General features: G+C 39.7%; 2 protein-coding genes across 3 annotated transcripts; both read left to right on the top strand.

Moving 5' to 3' along the window:
• The first annotated feature begins 2,908 nt into the window (after nucleotides 1-2,908).
• Nucleotides 2,909-4,856, top strand: LOC112566370 (S-antigen protein-like). Of its 2 annotated transcripts, XM_025242528.1 has the most exons (3): nucleotides 2,909-3,042; nucleotides 3,784-4,006; nucleotides 4,055-4,856. In XM_025242528.1, exons 1-3 carry the CDS (start codon nucleotides 2,989-2,991, stop codon nucleotides 4,189-4,191), a joined length of 414 nt encoding a protein of 137 aa, XP_025098313.1. In that variant the 5' UTR covers nucleotides 2,909-2,988; the 3' UTR covers nucleotides 4,192-4,856. The 2 variants fall into 2 exon arrangements, with proteins under 2 accessions (XP_025098313.1, XP_025098312.1); XM_025242527.1 differs by having other exon boundaries at nucleotides 3,784-4,856.
• Nucleotides 4,857-8,619: 3,763 nt separating this feature from the next.
• LOC112567088 (proline-rich protein HaeIII subfamily 1-like) lies at nucleotides 8,620-12,722 on the top strand. The gene is made up of 2 exons (XM_025243636.1): nucleotides 8,620-11,569; nucleotides 12,124-12,722. The coding sequence occupies exons 1-2, from the start codon at nucleotides 11,516-11,518 to the stop codon at nucleotides 12,412-12,414; spliced, it is 345 nt and encodes a 114-aa protein (XP_025099421.1). The 5' UTR covers nucleotides 8,620-11,515; the 3' UTR covers nucleotides 12,415-12,722.
• Nucleotides 12,723-14,329: the final 1,607 nt, after the last annotated feature.

The raw sequence follows: 14,329 nt of genomic DNA, 5'->3' as shown, positions 1-14,329 counted from the left end.
ACACACACACACACACACAAGTAAGCAAGCACGCAAGCGTGCACACACACACCGGTTAAGATTTCAGAGGGTATGGATGAATAGCATCTCTACAGGAACAGCAAAGAATAAATGAGTTTATCCTCGGCTTGGGGTGGAGGTCACATACATGCATAATTCTCCCAAATCGTCGATGAAGGCCGGGGGTAGCCGATGTGAAGCCACGTGTCTGTCCCGTCATGCACTCGTATGTGTCCTGACTACCCCGTAATGGACGTTCCTTGACTGTACCTTAAAACTTACTTTTGTTGTTGTTGTTGTTGTTGTTGTTGTTGTTGTTGTTGTTGTTGTTGTTGTTACTATTATTATTAATAAGAAATAAAAAGCACATTTGTATAGCGTCTTTTCCATAATCATCCAGACTCAGGGCGCATTACATGTAGGCATGCAAGCACATCATATGATTTATACATATATTAATAATTAAATAGTATAATATTAATTAATACATCATTTTAATAGAAGGAGTAGAAAAAAAAATGGTTTTGATAGGTGCAAGGGAACAGGCATTTCTCCTTTCTTTAGGGATCCAACCTGATAGGATTCAGCAGGCCCTGCAGCAAAACTAGGGAACAAATGGACATGGAAGACATGAATATAACTTGCCGACATGTCACTGCGATGACGACGACGATGATGATGATGATGATGATGGTGATGATGAGGAGGAGGAGGAGGAAGAGGAGGATTATTATTATGCGCTTAATATTATGTTGCTATATTTAGTGCCTTTGAATAAATGCAATAAGAATCTGTCTCCCGTCATTTAGTTTCTGTGATTCATGGAGCTCCACACTAACACGATGTATAAAATCGTTTGCATTTGCGACATAAAGGATGATGACCAGCTGATCGTCTGGAAACAATTATATCCGTAGATTGGCAATGGTTGTACGGCTTGTCAACTCATTTTGGGTTTTTTCAAAGAGGCATTTTGAGAATGAGGCAGATGTTTGACATATAGTTTTCATATAGTAATAGTTTATTTTGTGTATTTTTATTGATTCCTCTGGATCCATTGAAGTGAAGTTTATTTTTAAGGCACCTAATATTTTAAGTAAGCACAACAGAATTAATCATTCGATTCATATCTTTAACGTTCATTCTCTGAACGTTCTTTTTTCTTCCTTTGGTTGTCCTTAAGGTTCTACCGATAACTAGTTGCCCCCTTCTCTTCATATTAAAGTTATTGCAAATGTATTTCACACCAATGATTAGGTGACATTGACCTAACCTAGTTGAGAATACATGATCTAAATACACAAAGTACATCCCTTTATTGTTCACAAAATGGAAGGACATTTTTGAGTGCTTAATAAATACTTAACGAGACCAAACGACTAACAGAGCATAGTTCGTAAACCAATAATTATACAAAATCTCATTTAGGAAGGGTTCCAGTAAATGTTTGCTATGCCAGAAGAGAAAACTGCGCTATTGTTCATAATGTAGAGCATTTGGCCTTTTATTTTGGTCGCCATACCTACCCTAATGTTATCAACTTTTAGCTTATAAGTTTGTATTGAGTTTTAGTTTTCTAGAAGCTTTTAGAGCTTGTGATTGTTTTGTTGTTTTATTTAAAGCCAAACAATTTAAATTGTTTTTGTTTGTTTGTTTGTGGACATGTCAGTCTTTTTTATATACCCTTTTCTATAGTTTTCATTAATATTGTTTATTGTTTGCATAAATTTTAAATTTAATGACTTGCCAACATTCGTAAAGTTGAACACAGCACACTTTGTTATAATTCTTCAGTAGGTTTGAGGGAACCTTTTAAATTAAATATAAATTAATATGTGATAAGATGTTTTAAGGTTTTTTTTTTCTTTTCCTGTGCTTTACTGGAACACTTCAAAAGCACATGTGGAGTACGAATTCTAGCTTCAAAACTAAAAGTAAAATATTAGGGGACAGGAGAGGAAAGCTTGACGGTGCAATAGTTTCCCTTGCAAGATTAGAAAGACACGCTTATGTCCCTTGCCACACAATTTCGAACCCACCGAACGTTTCTAGGATGGAAAAGATGAATGGTGATGAAGAAAGTATTTCGAGATAAAGGAGGCCATGTTTAAGGAATATTAATTTGTATTTTTGTGGCATTGTTTACTGTTTACAAGGAAACAAAGTGATGAGGCTTTGATTATGTTTCTTTGTTATTTTGATGTCTGAAAATTAGAAATCCTGAAATCTTTTATTTGACTTTCTTCTGGCTGCTTTCTCTTGCTCACCAAGACATACCTGGTAAAAAAGGACATTTACGTTTAGTTTAGTTTTTCATCTCGTTGCAAATGGCGGAGATAGATAATATATTGTTGTTCTGGTGACTAGTATAGTTAACATGCTGTCGTCAAACGAAGTCACCACCAAGGGTGTGAACTGTCTAGAAGAAACAATGAAGCTATTGTTAAGTATTGTTTTCCAGGGCCGCTGTCTCTCACGAAGTGTGCAGCACAAAAACGACTGTTTGTGTCTAAATAAACTTCTACTTAAAAAGACACACGACGAGAAAAGAGATGTGCGTCTACGAATTACAAGAGTTAATTGTTGAGTCCAGCATCGTAAAAATAACAAGTGTGAGCTCTTACTTCGTCATACCCCGAAGAACATGTCTTTACTTGCTTGTGAAACCGATGCCAGTTCTACCTGATCGCCTCGAATGACCTCTGTTCTCAACCGAAAATAAGGTGAGAAACAATTCAAAAACTTCACCTCTCACACGAAAAGGTGCAATTAGGAGCGTTTGGGTAAATGACTGTCATGTGACCACAACTGCGATTCGATGACAAGAAGGTGGTGCTAAGGGGGATAGGGGCTGAGACACGAACAATCGACTATAAAAGATGGCCACAGTCACACAGTTATTACTCGAACTTTTCAACCTCTTACCGACCACTAGTTGAAAGTCCTGCTACCTGACCAGGTGTCGTACAAGATCTCACAGGTCCCAAGATGAAGCTGACTTTTCTCTTGCTTCTTGTCGCTGTTTGCGTGGCCTTTGTGATGGTGAGTTACATTGCCGCATTTAGTTATTTATTGTTTGTTTGTTTTTGTTTTTTACAATGGGTAAGGAACTTTTAAAAGCGGTTATCCATTACTAGTTTCTTTCATAATTATCATTATTCTATCTTCAGTGCAAAACTCGGAACCAAACTAGTAAATGTAGTAAATCAGTAAATGTTTTCTTTAATAGAATGACGAACGCTTGATCAGCAGGAACACATTATTCTGAAAAAAATGGTATTTTACCTTAAAAACCAAGAGAATGGTACAAAAAAGACTAAAATTTAAAAGAAAGAGAATGTGAATGTGTGTGAGGGCGGGGTGAAGAGAACGAGATACGAAGAAAATTAAAAATGCAAAACTTTTGTGAACTAAAATAACTATTTCTTGAAGAAAGCACATAGCATCTTCTACTAAACTCCGTGTGAAATAATTATTTGGCATTCACAATAAATTGAAAAAGAATAGTATTTCTTTAGTATGTTTAGTCTGACGCTTAACGGGTGTATCTCCCTTTCTTTGCTGTATCTTGCTCCAGTTTGCAATTCATATTTGTTTCTGCTTTGGTCGCTAAAAGAATCTTTTAAGAAACCCACAACGATAAAAAATAACAAAGGTAACTTGTTCTTTGATTTTTTTATTGGAATATTCAAGTTAATATATTCTTTTTGCAATTCTCCGTGTGTGTGTGTGTGTGTGTGTGCACCCATGCGTGCGTGGTTGGGTGTTCTTATGTTCTTCTAGGCTTCTAAAGGAGATAGAAGGCGCCAAGATGAAGAAGACGAACGAGAACGTGGAACAAAAGACAAAAAGAACCGAGAGCCGCCCCAAAGTTTTAACCATCACAAAGATGACAGAAGACGCCCAAGTGATGAGGGTAAACACCTTGGTGAGGTCAACAAGCCAAGCAACAGTAAAGATGACAAGAAACAACCAGCTCAAGTCAGCCAACCAAGCAACAGTAAAGATGACAAGAAACAACCAGCTCAAGTCAACCAACCAAGCAACAGTAAAGATGACAAGAAACAACCAGCTCAAGTCAACCAACCAAGCAACAGTAAAGATGACAAGAAACAACCAGCTCAAGTCAACAATCCAAGCAATGGTAAAGATGAAGAAACCACCAGCTCAAGTAAAAAAGCCAAGCAATAGCAAAAATGACAAAAAGAAACCCAATACAACCAACAAACCAAACAATAACAAAGGTGACAAAAAGAAACCCACTTCAACCAACAAACCAAATAATAGCAAAGGTAACAATAAACAACAAAAAAAGCTGAACGAGAAAGGCCGCGGAAAACAAGAGAAGGGCGCTGCACCGGAAGTCAAGACTCCAGTGTCAAACAACAACAATGCTACCAAACCAGCAAGTTCCAACTCTAAGAAACATTGACAACGACAGTTTCGTGTGACTGTATCTCCAGTTCCTCCCACTGTTAAGAAACCAGCAACTGCCCAAAACACTAAGAATAAAAGCTGATGTCTTTATCTCATCAAGAACAGCCCTTGGCTTGTAACCCCCCCCCCCCCACTAGACTTTGGCAACAAAAGCCAGAATGTAATCAACCTTTCCCCAAATTGTTCCAGATAGGTATAATAAATACGAAGACTGGTATTTATAGAAAATGTTTGTAACTTTGTTCGTGGACTATTGAACATCATCAAATGTACCAAAACTAGTAAAAGTTGATGTCACTGTCCAGTAACTATAAGAAGTCTTAACAGCAAGACCAAGAAACAAAAGAAAACTGTTAGACATAAAAGATTGCTTACATGTCACACGAAAGTATATTGCATGAATAAAGTTCTAAACTGTGTATATTTTTCTTTCTTCTTTATTTTACACTAGAGAAAGAAAGGGCCAGCTGAGGATAAATGATAATTAAAAGAGGAAGCTCTTACTCTTTGTATAGATGTCTCTTTTTATCATTTTTTCTTTATTTTATTCTTTCTTTTTCTCTGTTGTTCTTCCTTTTCCTCTTTTTTCCTCCTCCTCTCCTTTCTTTCTTTTTTAAAAAACTCGATTCTCGTGACTACTGGGAAAAGCATATGAGTATTTGTTTCCAGGGGCATTGCCGGGAGCTGCCTGTTCCTCCCACCAATACGTTCGGACTTTTATTTTCGTAATTCTTTGATCCTGAGTATGCAACTGTTTTCAATGAGGTCTCGTGAGCTTCTCGCCGGCAACATCATTGTCTTTTATCAAGCTGTACATTTACAAATAATTCTGTCACGATGGAAAAAAACTCAAGAAGGTGTGTTCTGCAGTCCATCCTACCCACGAACATGAAAACACACCCAACCTCGGCTTCACATTTTAAAGTTTCAAAAACTGTCACCAGTAAGAATTTGTGTATGGAAACCCGAAGCTTGAAGATGGGACAGACATTGCTACCCTCTGATTATTGCTAGCTTTTGTGTTTTACCCTGCTAACCCAAAACATTGGAGACCCGAGTTGTCGTCCCATTATCTATGTAATAACCAGCACGTGACACAGACCGTTAACTGTCTCCTAAAGGGATAACTGGGGATGTCAATTGTTGACAATTGTTATTTGTCTCTGGCATAAGTTATGTCCCTGTGAGCCTTCAACTGAGGATTAAATAGAGGCTTAATTATAATAGCAACTATTAAACTTCTTATTAGTTTTTAAGGCAGGTGATCCTAGTCGTGTTGTTTTACTCAACAACTGAGTATAAGGCCAGCCTTCGACTCCCTACTTGGCTGTGATTTTACTCTCCTAACAGCATTTCTATAGCCATCAGAATCCCTACGCATGTCTTAGTCTTCAAGCCAAGCTCCAGTGTTAGCTAATTAGAGTTCTCAGTTTCTACAGATGACTGACGACTGTCTAGGAAGGACGAGCTTCCTCGTCAACTTGAGTAAGAGCAGTAGGAAACATTCTAAATGTAAGTAGAATCGTCCTTATGATGATTTCAAATACTTACATGTATTGCTCATATTTTAGAAGTGTAATTAACTGACCACAATGTCCATGCGCATGTGTGTGTTGTCAGGCTGACAGAAGGGAGAAGGGGTGTGGAGGACAGAAGACCTATGAAGATGCTAGAAAAGGCAAGGACGATAGAAACTCTGAAGAACACACTCTGAAGGAGCAGGTCGCGAGTTCGGAAAGAGGAAGAGACATGAAAGCTTTGAGAAAGTCCTGAGAAGACTAAGGTCCCCAAAACTCTACCTTCCGAAAACAGGGTTTCAGGCCCCAGGGTGCACCGAAAGTTCCGGAGGAGAGAAAGTCCAGAATCTCATTTGCAAGGCCCGATACGTATTTCCCAGCAATGGGCTTCTTCTTATTCCAAAGTCTGCTTCTTTGTCACAGAACACGTGACCTGGCTATTAGTGGATTTCAGATAACACCGTGAATCAGTTTATACAATCAGATCTTCAAAGTTATTTTATTATTTATTGTATATGGGGGGTAGCATTAGTGTTAGTATTTACTAGTACTTCAATATGTTTTTATATTCCTTCTTTCATACGTTAATTTCCAGTTCCCTGCTGACGCATGCACAGGTGTTCACATGATTAGAAATTACCAATAAAAGTACACGTAGTTCGTCTTTCTGCTAAAAATACAATTTCTTTCCTGACAAACTGTAAAAATGTAAGCCAAGGAGAGGCTTGGAAAGAAGAATGGACCCATTGTTATCTAATGCTAGTGTCTAATCTCAAACTTGAGAGAGAGATGGGTAAAAACTCAGGCGAAATCGCTATTGTTATGAATGTTTTATGTAAACGGACAGGAACATCCTGGTTTCACATCGGCCAATGACTATATAATCTGGCCACACTCCCACAATCATATATCTTCCTTCTGTCTTCTCAAGACATCTTCTGGCCACGGTCTTCATTACTCCTTGCAATGAAGGGTGTGTCTTCTCCTCCTCGTGGCTGCTGTCATTGTGGCAGATGTGGTAAGTACTCATACATTCTTGTTCGCCTGCTTGGTTTGTTTTGACTGAATTGTCTTTTGGCACATACAAAACCTACAAATACTCAAGTTGGTCTTTAAATGCTCTACTCTTCCTGCAAGTGTTTATAAGTATCTAGAAAAGCTTATATTATGTGAACCGCACTTCGGATGGATTCACATTCTACTCTGTGCAAAGTATTATTAATTTATTTTAACAGAGTTTTTTTAGAATCTGTTTTGGCTTATTGGTAAAGCAGTGTGTTTACATTGTAGAACGACAGTGGGTTGGTAGAGCGAATTATTTTGAGTAAACCCGACAATGTTAGAGCAGCATTTTGATAGAAACCAGCATCATTGGAGCAGTGATGTCTTATAGTTCATCAGAACAACAAACAATTATTTGTCTGTAGTGTAGACAGAAGTATATTTATACCGACATTTCTGAACTCCAAGACCAAGATGTCTATATAATTTTGGCGGCTGCACAACACAACATCTAGAATGTTTTAATTTTTCGTTAAATTTGACTGTACTTACGTTTTTCTCCTTCATTTGTTTCTTTAATCATCATCATCGTCGTCGTTGTCGTCTAGCACATTTTAAAAAACACAATGTCATGTTACTGTGAAGGGTAGATTGCAGTTATACTTAGTGGTTTTGAAAGTCACACTTGTGTATGCTCATTGTTTGTCTCTGTGTGTGCTCTTCTGCCCGGATGTTATTTATGTATGCATGCGTTTGTATGTATTTGAGCTTGAGGATAGACAGTTTAGCGAGCTTTTGTGTTAATGTGTATGTGTGTGACTGTGTGTGCTTGTGTTTGTGTGTGTGCGTCTGTGTGTGTGTGTGGTGTGCATTTTTAGGCTGGTAGAAGAGGTTTCAGAAGAAAGAACAAGAACTTTAAAGGTGGCCACTCAGATCTCGGACGACCAAGCAGCCAAGAAAATTTGGAGGAAGGACGTGAGTCAGAAGAAGGACGTGAGTCAGAAAAAGACAAGAGTCAGGACGTGAGTCAGAAAAAGGACAAGAGTCAGAAGAAGGACAAGAGTCAGAAGAAGGACGTGAGTCAGAAAAAGGACGAGAGTCAGAAGAAGGACGTGAGTCAGAAGAAGGACGTGAGTCAGATAAAGACATGGGTGATAGTAAATCTAATGGTCATCGCTCAGGTTCCAAAGATGGAAAAGGTGACGAAATACAAAGAAGAAACAGCGATTATCTCCAAGAAGACAGGAACTATACCGGAGAAATCAAAGGTCTCAATAATTCTGAGGTAGACATTTCTAGTTCCAGAAGAAACGAAACCATCGAGACTTCCGACAGAGCAGCAGCGCCCCCACTGAGGACTCGAATGGCGAGAATTCTAAAGGTGGCAAACGAAACCTCGGAAAAGGATACGACAGAGAAAAATGGAAAGGCTTTCGTGATCACTTCAGAGGATATAACAAGGGTGAGAAGAGAGCACGTGCATTTCCAAAGTTCAGCCACGATGGCAAGAAAAATGGACCAGCAGGTTTCACCCACAACAACTCACAACCGAAGCACAAATGGTTCAATGGCAACAAAATGAAACCACCAGGATTCTTCGGCTTCGGACACCAGAATGTCCACAATCTTTCTTTTAACTTTACCGACAACAACTCACAAAACAACTCCAGGATTCTTCGGCTTCGGACACCAGAATGTCCACAATCTTTCTTCTCCTAACTTTACCGACAACAACTCACAAAACAACTCACAAGAGAATCATAAATGGTTCGATGGCAATAAAATGAAACCACCAGGATTCTTCGGCTTCGGACACCAGAATGTCCACAATCTTTCTTCTCCTAACTTTACCGACAACAACTCACAAAACAACTCACAAGAGATTCATAAATGGTTCGATGGAAATAAAATGAAACCACCTGGATTCTTCGGCTTCGGACACCAGAATGTCAACAATATTTCTTCTTTTAACTTTACTAACAACTCACAAGAGCAGCATAAGTGGTTCGATGGCAAGCAAAATGAAACCACCAGGATTCGTAGGCTTCGGACAGCAGAATGTCCCCAATCTTCCTTCTTTTAACTTACCGACAACAACTCACAATCAAAGCATAATTGGTTCGATGGAAGCAAAATGAAACCACCAGGATTCGTAGGCTTCGGACAGCAGAATGTCCCCAATCTTCCTTTTAACTTTACCCACAACAACTCATAAGAGATTCGTAAATGGTTCGATGGAAGCAAAATGAAACCTCCAGGATTCCTCTCATGCTTCCAATAACAGAACATTCACAATTTTTCTTCTTTTAACTTTACCCACAACAATTCACAAGAGAAACCTAATTATTTCTTTGTACAATGTTACGACCAAGATAAGCCTGTAGATGCCTGCTCCAGACAGACCAATCAGAAAACCCAAAAGGCTCCTTTTCCCTTTCCTTTTTCAAATATTCCCCAAGAAACACGATTCGTCGATGTTTCTGGACAAGGTTACGGCAAAGATAAACCCTGCAGAATTCATTTCCCTGGTATGTCCTACTGGTTCGACTGACCAAAATATGCTTAATATGCTTCCAGATAACCCTAACCCAAATTCAAAATTTGGATTAAACACGCCCAATCTGAATGATCCTTCCATAAATCTGGTCAGGCACACCATTAAGGACAAGATTAGGTTAGAATGAGTTAATGAACTTCTTTTCCTCGCCCTAACCCTGGAGAAATTATTGATCAGCATCAGCTTACAAGTTTATTTACAAACTTCTTGTGAATGGACAGAATAAATCCATGTATTTTTCCCTAACATTGGACGCATCCAGGCGACCACGACAACCTGGAGGTTTCTTCTCCAAATTTGGACTGACCAAGTCCAAAGATAATCCTGAAGTGTTCTTCCCCTAATCTGGACAATGGTGTGGCCAAGATAAACATTCAGCTTTCTTCACAAGCTTTACACAGAACAGTCGCAAAGTCAAAGTTACAAGTTTCTTTCACAATGGTAGCAGCTCACTGACCAAGATGAAGATGTGATTCTGTCTCCACTGTCAGACCTATTTACTTCAGAGAGATACACAATTCTTCTTAAATCTTCGACTGATCCAGCAGACGAGGACAATTTGAAAGAGAGAATACAGTTTTTCTAAGAACCCCTTGAAATGTGCCTTACCTGTAAAAATATCACAATTTTAATGACATTACTATGTTAACCAGAAAAATAACACTATATTAACCAGAACAAGAACACGAGTATTTAAAGGACCAGTTATGAGTTCTTTTCATTTTAAAAAATAAAATATTGTAACGCAAATAAATATCGAAAGCATTCATTTCTTCTTTGACCTTTAATTCATCGCACTGGAATGATCAGGTAGTTGAACAGATCGAACACCAGTATATGGAGACAAACAAATGTTGTGACACTGAGATCAAAGCTGACTAACCGACTACTAACATCCTCTTTTACACCGATTATCTCCTGCCTGTAAAGAAAAAAAGCTTTTATAACTAATTTGTACTATTTAATGTGTTACCCAAACCAAAAGCATCTAAAAATGTGTGAATTTTTGGTTCTAGCCGTACCTACGGCACCATTCAGTTTCTGGCAAGGGCCGACAACCAACTACTCCGCCTAGACATCAACCTTGGGTTGCCTTTCTTGTGCGCTCCACTGCTTCTTGCGGGAAAGAGCAATGATCGGGACGAACGGGTACATTCGTACTTTTTAAAACTATTTGTCAGACCGCATCGTGACCGGAAAAATCCGCTCTTGCACGAATGATTTCTTTGCACCCGATGTTGGACAGAGGTGGTCTACCCGAGGTGCTGCGAGCGGAAGGAAGCGTCACGATCTCCCATTGGGGCGGTAATGGCTGCCTGACCTCTGACCTGCAGCGTCCGTGTGACGTTGACTCACCGGTGACGCATGTAACGCTTGACTGCCTCCAGCTTTGTCTGTCTATGCGTCATTGTCATGTGATCATACTAGCTTCCAATTCCTCACGCACGTGTCCTTTTCACACTGACAACGCGAGTGGTACGATGGTACAAAATTATTATCCTTACATGACCCTTGGACTTTGACCCAGTCCGAGAATATTCACTATCTCGGCGAATGTTGCAGCTTTTACTGCGTTTGATTGTTTGGCATACTGGAAATTTATTTTCGAGCGTGAGGAATGAATGTCAGCGCACCTACCTACCCGACAGAGTGATTATCAGGGCTATCGGGTACAGCCTGTGGTCGCTTTGTCTCTAGGTACCCGTCACAGAGACTGCACCCTCAAGAGCATGGAAGCTCCAATTCCAACCTCGGGTACAATAGAAAGGGGGGATGGAGGTCGGTTTGACTAAGCAAAAAAAGCTTTCTGAAAGAGATAGGAGTGGATAGGTTTGTCAGCACCCTGAAGCCTGTTGCGGTTGAGTAACGGTGGGTAGGGGGAGATATGGGGGGTTGGCTCACGAACCGTTTGATATAAAAGCCGAATTCTGTCCGAAAGCCAGGCATCCTTGCACCTCTACTCTAAGGTACGACAACGATCCTCAGACCTCAAGCTCTCACCATGAAGCTGTCCCTCCTGGTACTCGGTGTCCTGCTATGTGTGGCGCTCGTCTTGGTAAGTGGTTCACGCTGTCTATTGTTTTCTTTTCTCCTTTTAGCTCCATCTTTTCTGAGAACTATTGTAATATACGGCAGAAGCATATCTAAAGATCTGTAGCAATAATAATAATGTCTAGTTCTAGCCTCTCAGTACAAATTTATCAATATAAAATGTATGTGTGTAATAAGAAGTCTTTCTGGAGATTTCATGTTCAACATTTCTTTCTTTTGCCTGCTTTGCAAACCTACAAACAAAACTAAACAGAGGCTTGAAGTCATGTTCAACAAGTTGCTTTCTCACCTCCAGTCCCTTTCCCTCTCACACACATAATTGTAGACAACTGAATCTTCTGCCATCTTAAAACATGTTTAGAGTACGGTGTAATTTAATTTCTTTGACCTGTAATGAATATGATTTTAAAACTTAAGAATTTTACTTCAAACAAGAAATTATTTTGTTTCCAACGTATTATTTCTCTTGTTTCCAACGTATTACAGGAGAGGGATAGATGGTAATTACAGACAAAAAAAGTCGCATTTTAAACCTTGTAAATATAATGTCTGGTGCAGGCAAAGCCTCCTAACAGACCACCACCTGACGTACAAAATCCTCAAGGACAACCACCTCAAGGACCACCTGCTGATGGACGACCACCTCAAGGACCACCTGCTGATGGACGACCACCTCAAGGACCACCTGCTGATGAACGACCACCTCAAGGACCACCTGCTGATGGACAACCACCTCAGGGACCACCTTCTGATGAAAAACCTCCTAGAGGATCAGGGACGCCTCCCCAGCCCACTGGGACTCCTCCATCAGGGAATCCTCCCAGAACCCCTCCTCCACCACCAGTGTAATGATGTGGACGCCTCCTGTGAAGAGCATACAGTACGATGCTCACCATCTGCAGCAAGCTTTGGCAAGGGAACCCTGCATGCAACAAACCTTACACATCATCTCATAAACTCGAGTGCCCAAACTTGTCCAGAAACCAATCTCATCTAACACATCTTCCTTCAAACCTGCACTGTTCTGTATTGATAACGAAGTTCCATAAGAAGTCGAAAGACAGGATTGCCAAGACATCTACACTTTCTGAAAACAAGCTTCTGTCCTTTCCATGCATGCTTTCTTAGACTACTTAATAAAGAGAAATGAAACTGAATAAGTCTTTGATTTATTTTTTCTTGTACGCCTATATTTCTGTGCATTGAATTTGTATTTTAAAATGTGTCCGTTGTCTTTACTTCATATACTCCATGTGTCAGTGTCTGCTGTCCTGTCTTCTATTCTACATGCCTGTCAACAAACACTCTTACAGAACAATGTCTTAACGAGTTTGGAAGGACACACGTGTGAGGACAAGAGAGAGAGAGAGACGAAGAACCAAAGTTTTTTTTATTGTTTATAGGCCATGAGGCCTCTATAACGAGTACATTAAGCACAACTCACATAATTTTAAACACGAAATGTTACAGTTCAAATCATACATGTTAATAAAAGTTCCAATAATAATTTGCATCAGTAGACTATAAAAATGAAAATATTTGTCTTCATTTAGTTACTGGTTTAATTATTAGTTCTACGTGGTTGGAAGCAGTGGTCAGGATATCTGGGTAGACAAGCGGGGTGTGATGCATCATTGAGCAGGGTGAGCGGGTACAGTCAGTTTGGTGAGTTCAGTATTTTAATGCAGCAATCTACGTCTTAAGTCTTCAAGCTAAATAGATTGCAAAAGGTGCATTTCATCATCTTGTCAGGTATGACAAAGAGTTCCAAATCTTTCACTAGAGCTGTTGTATATCTGTATTTGTGGGTTGTTAGATATTCCCATCCATAATCTCATCAGAGCTTCTATTACAGTCTTGTTATTAAGAAAGTATAACTTAGGTTCCACGTGCAATTTCGACTTAAAATTCACATAAACATCAAACTTAGTGCCCTCTGTAACATGACAATATCAGTCTTGTTTACGACAGTCAACAAGAGGTTGTTGAACACATGAAGTTTGCCAAATTTTTCACACCTTGATTCTCGCAGACATCACCAAAGCCCCACAGGTGCCTCCAGACGCCCAACACACTCCCCCTGTATCATGAGGCTCAAGCAGACTATTCTAAGCTTCAAATGGAAGTCTGTTGGGGGTCAAGTCTCGTCCTGTGTAACCAATATCGTATCATGAGGCTTTAAAATGCACATATAAAGGGACATCTACCTGTGTCACCGTCGGCATTATCGTCTGAGGACTTAGAACTGACAATGAAAATTTTTTCAGCATGAAAGTATGTACTTTTTTGACTGGAAAGTTCGTAAAACCAATTTTTCTGATCCGTGTAAGAGCCGTGGGTTTATCTACCTGTCTAAAGGTGTAAGTCCAAGATCTGGTGTGTAGGCCTGGAGTTTACAAATGTCATCCTTGTTATTTTTACCTGTGTCTAGACCATTTATTTGCTTTCAAGATCATCAATCTGTCTCTGTCGTTTCTGTAAACAGACATTTTTGTCTTGCACTTGCTGAAGCTCTCGTCGAATTACGGAGATTTTTTTTATGTATTTCCTCCACGTGCTTGATATGTCAGGCACGAATCACTTCGTCTTTTAAAATCGCTTTTTACTTTCATCAAACTTAATGTTCGTGCTCTAGGTTGCTTTTGGCCCTTGGTCTAGCTCTGTGAACAATGCACTCTCTGTCCTGTCTGTACTGCGTCTCCTTGTATTGACATCGTGTCTGCCTCATCGTGTCCCCTCTACCAGTGGGACCAGGGTTCGATTC

This window comes from Pomacea canaliculata, linkage group LG6 (genome assembly GCF_003073045.1).
Source record: "Pomacea canaliculata isolate SZHN2017 linkage group LG6, ASM307304v1, whole genome shotgun sequence".
Lineage (NCBI taxonomy): Eukaryota > Metazoa > Mollusca > Gastropoda > Architaenioglossa > Ampullariidae > Pomacea > Pomacea canaliculata.
This window is presented reverse-complemented; position numbering and strand designations above follow the sequence as displayed.

Excerpts from the sequence above, each read along its gene's own strand:
- LOC112567088 (XM_025243636.1), top strand. The coding sequence starts at position 11,516 with ATGAAGCTGTCCCTCCTGGTACTCGGTGTCCTGCTATGTGTGGCGCTC. Across the intron at positions 11,570-12,123 it reads TATGTGTGGCGCTCGTCTTG|GCAAAGCCTCCTAACAGACC; the intron begins GTAAGTGGTTCA and ends TGTCTGGTGCAG.
- LOC112566370 (XM_025242527.1), top strand. The coding sequence starts at position 2,989 with ATGAAGCTGACTTTTCTCTTGCTTCTTGTCGCTGTTTGCGTGGCCTTT. Across the intron at positions 3,043-3,783 it reads TTTGCGTGGCCTTTGTGATG|GCTTCTAAAGGAGATAGAAG; the intron begins GTGAGTTACATT and ends ATGTTCTTCTAG.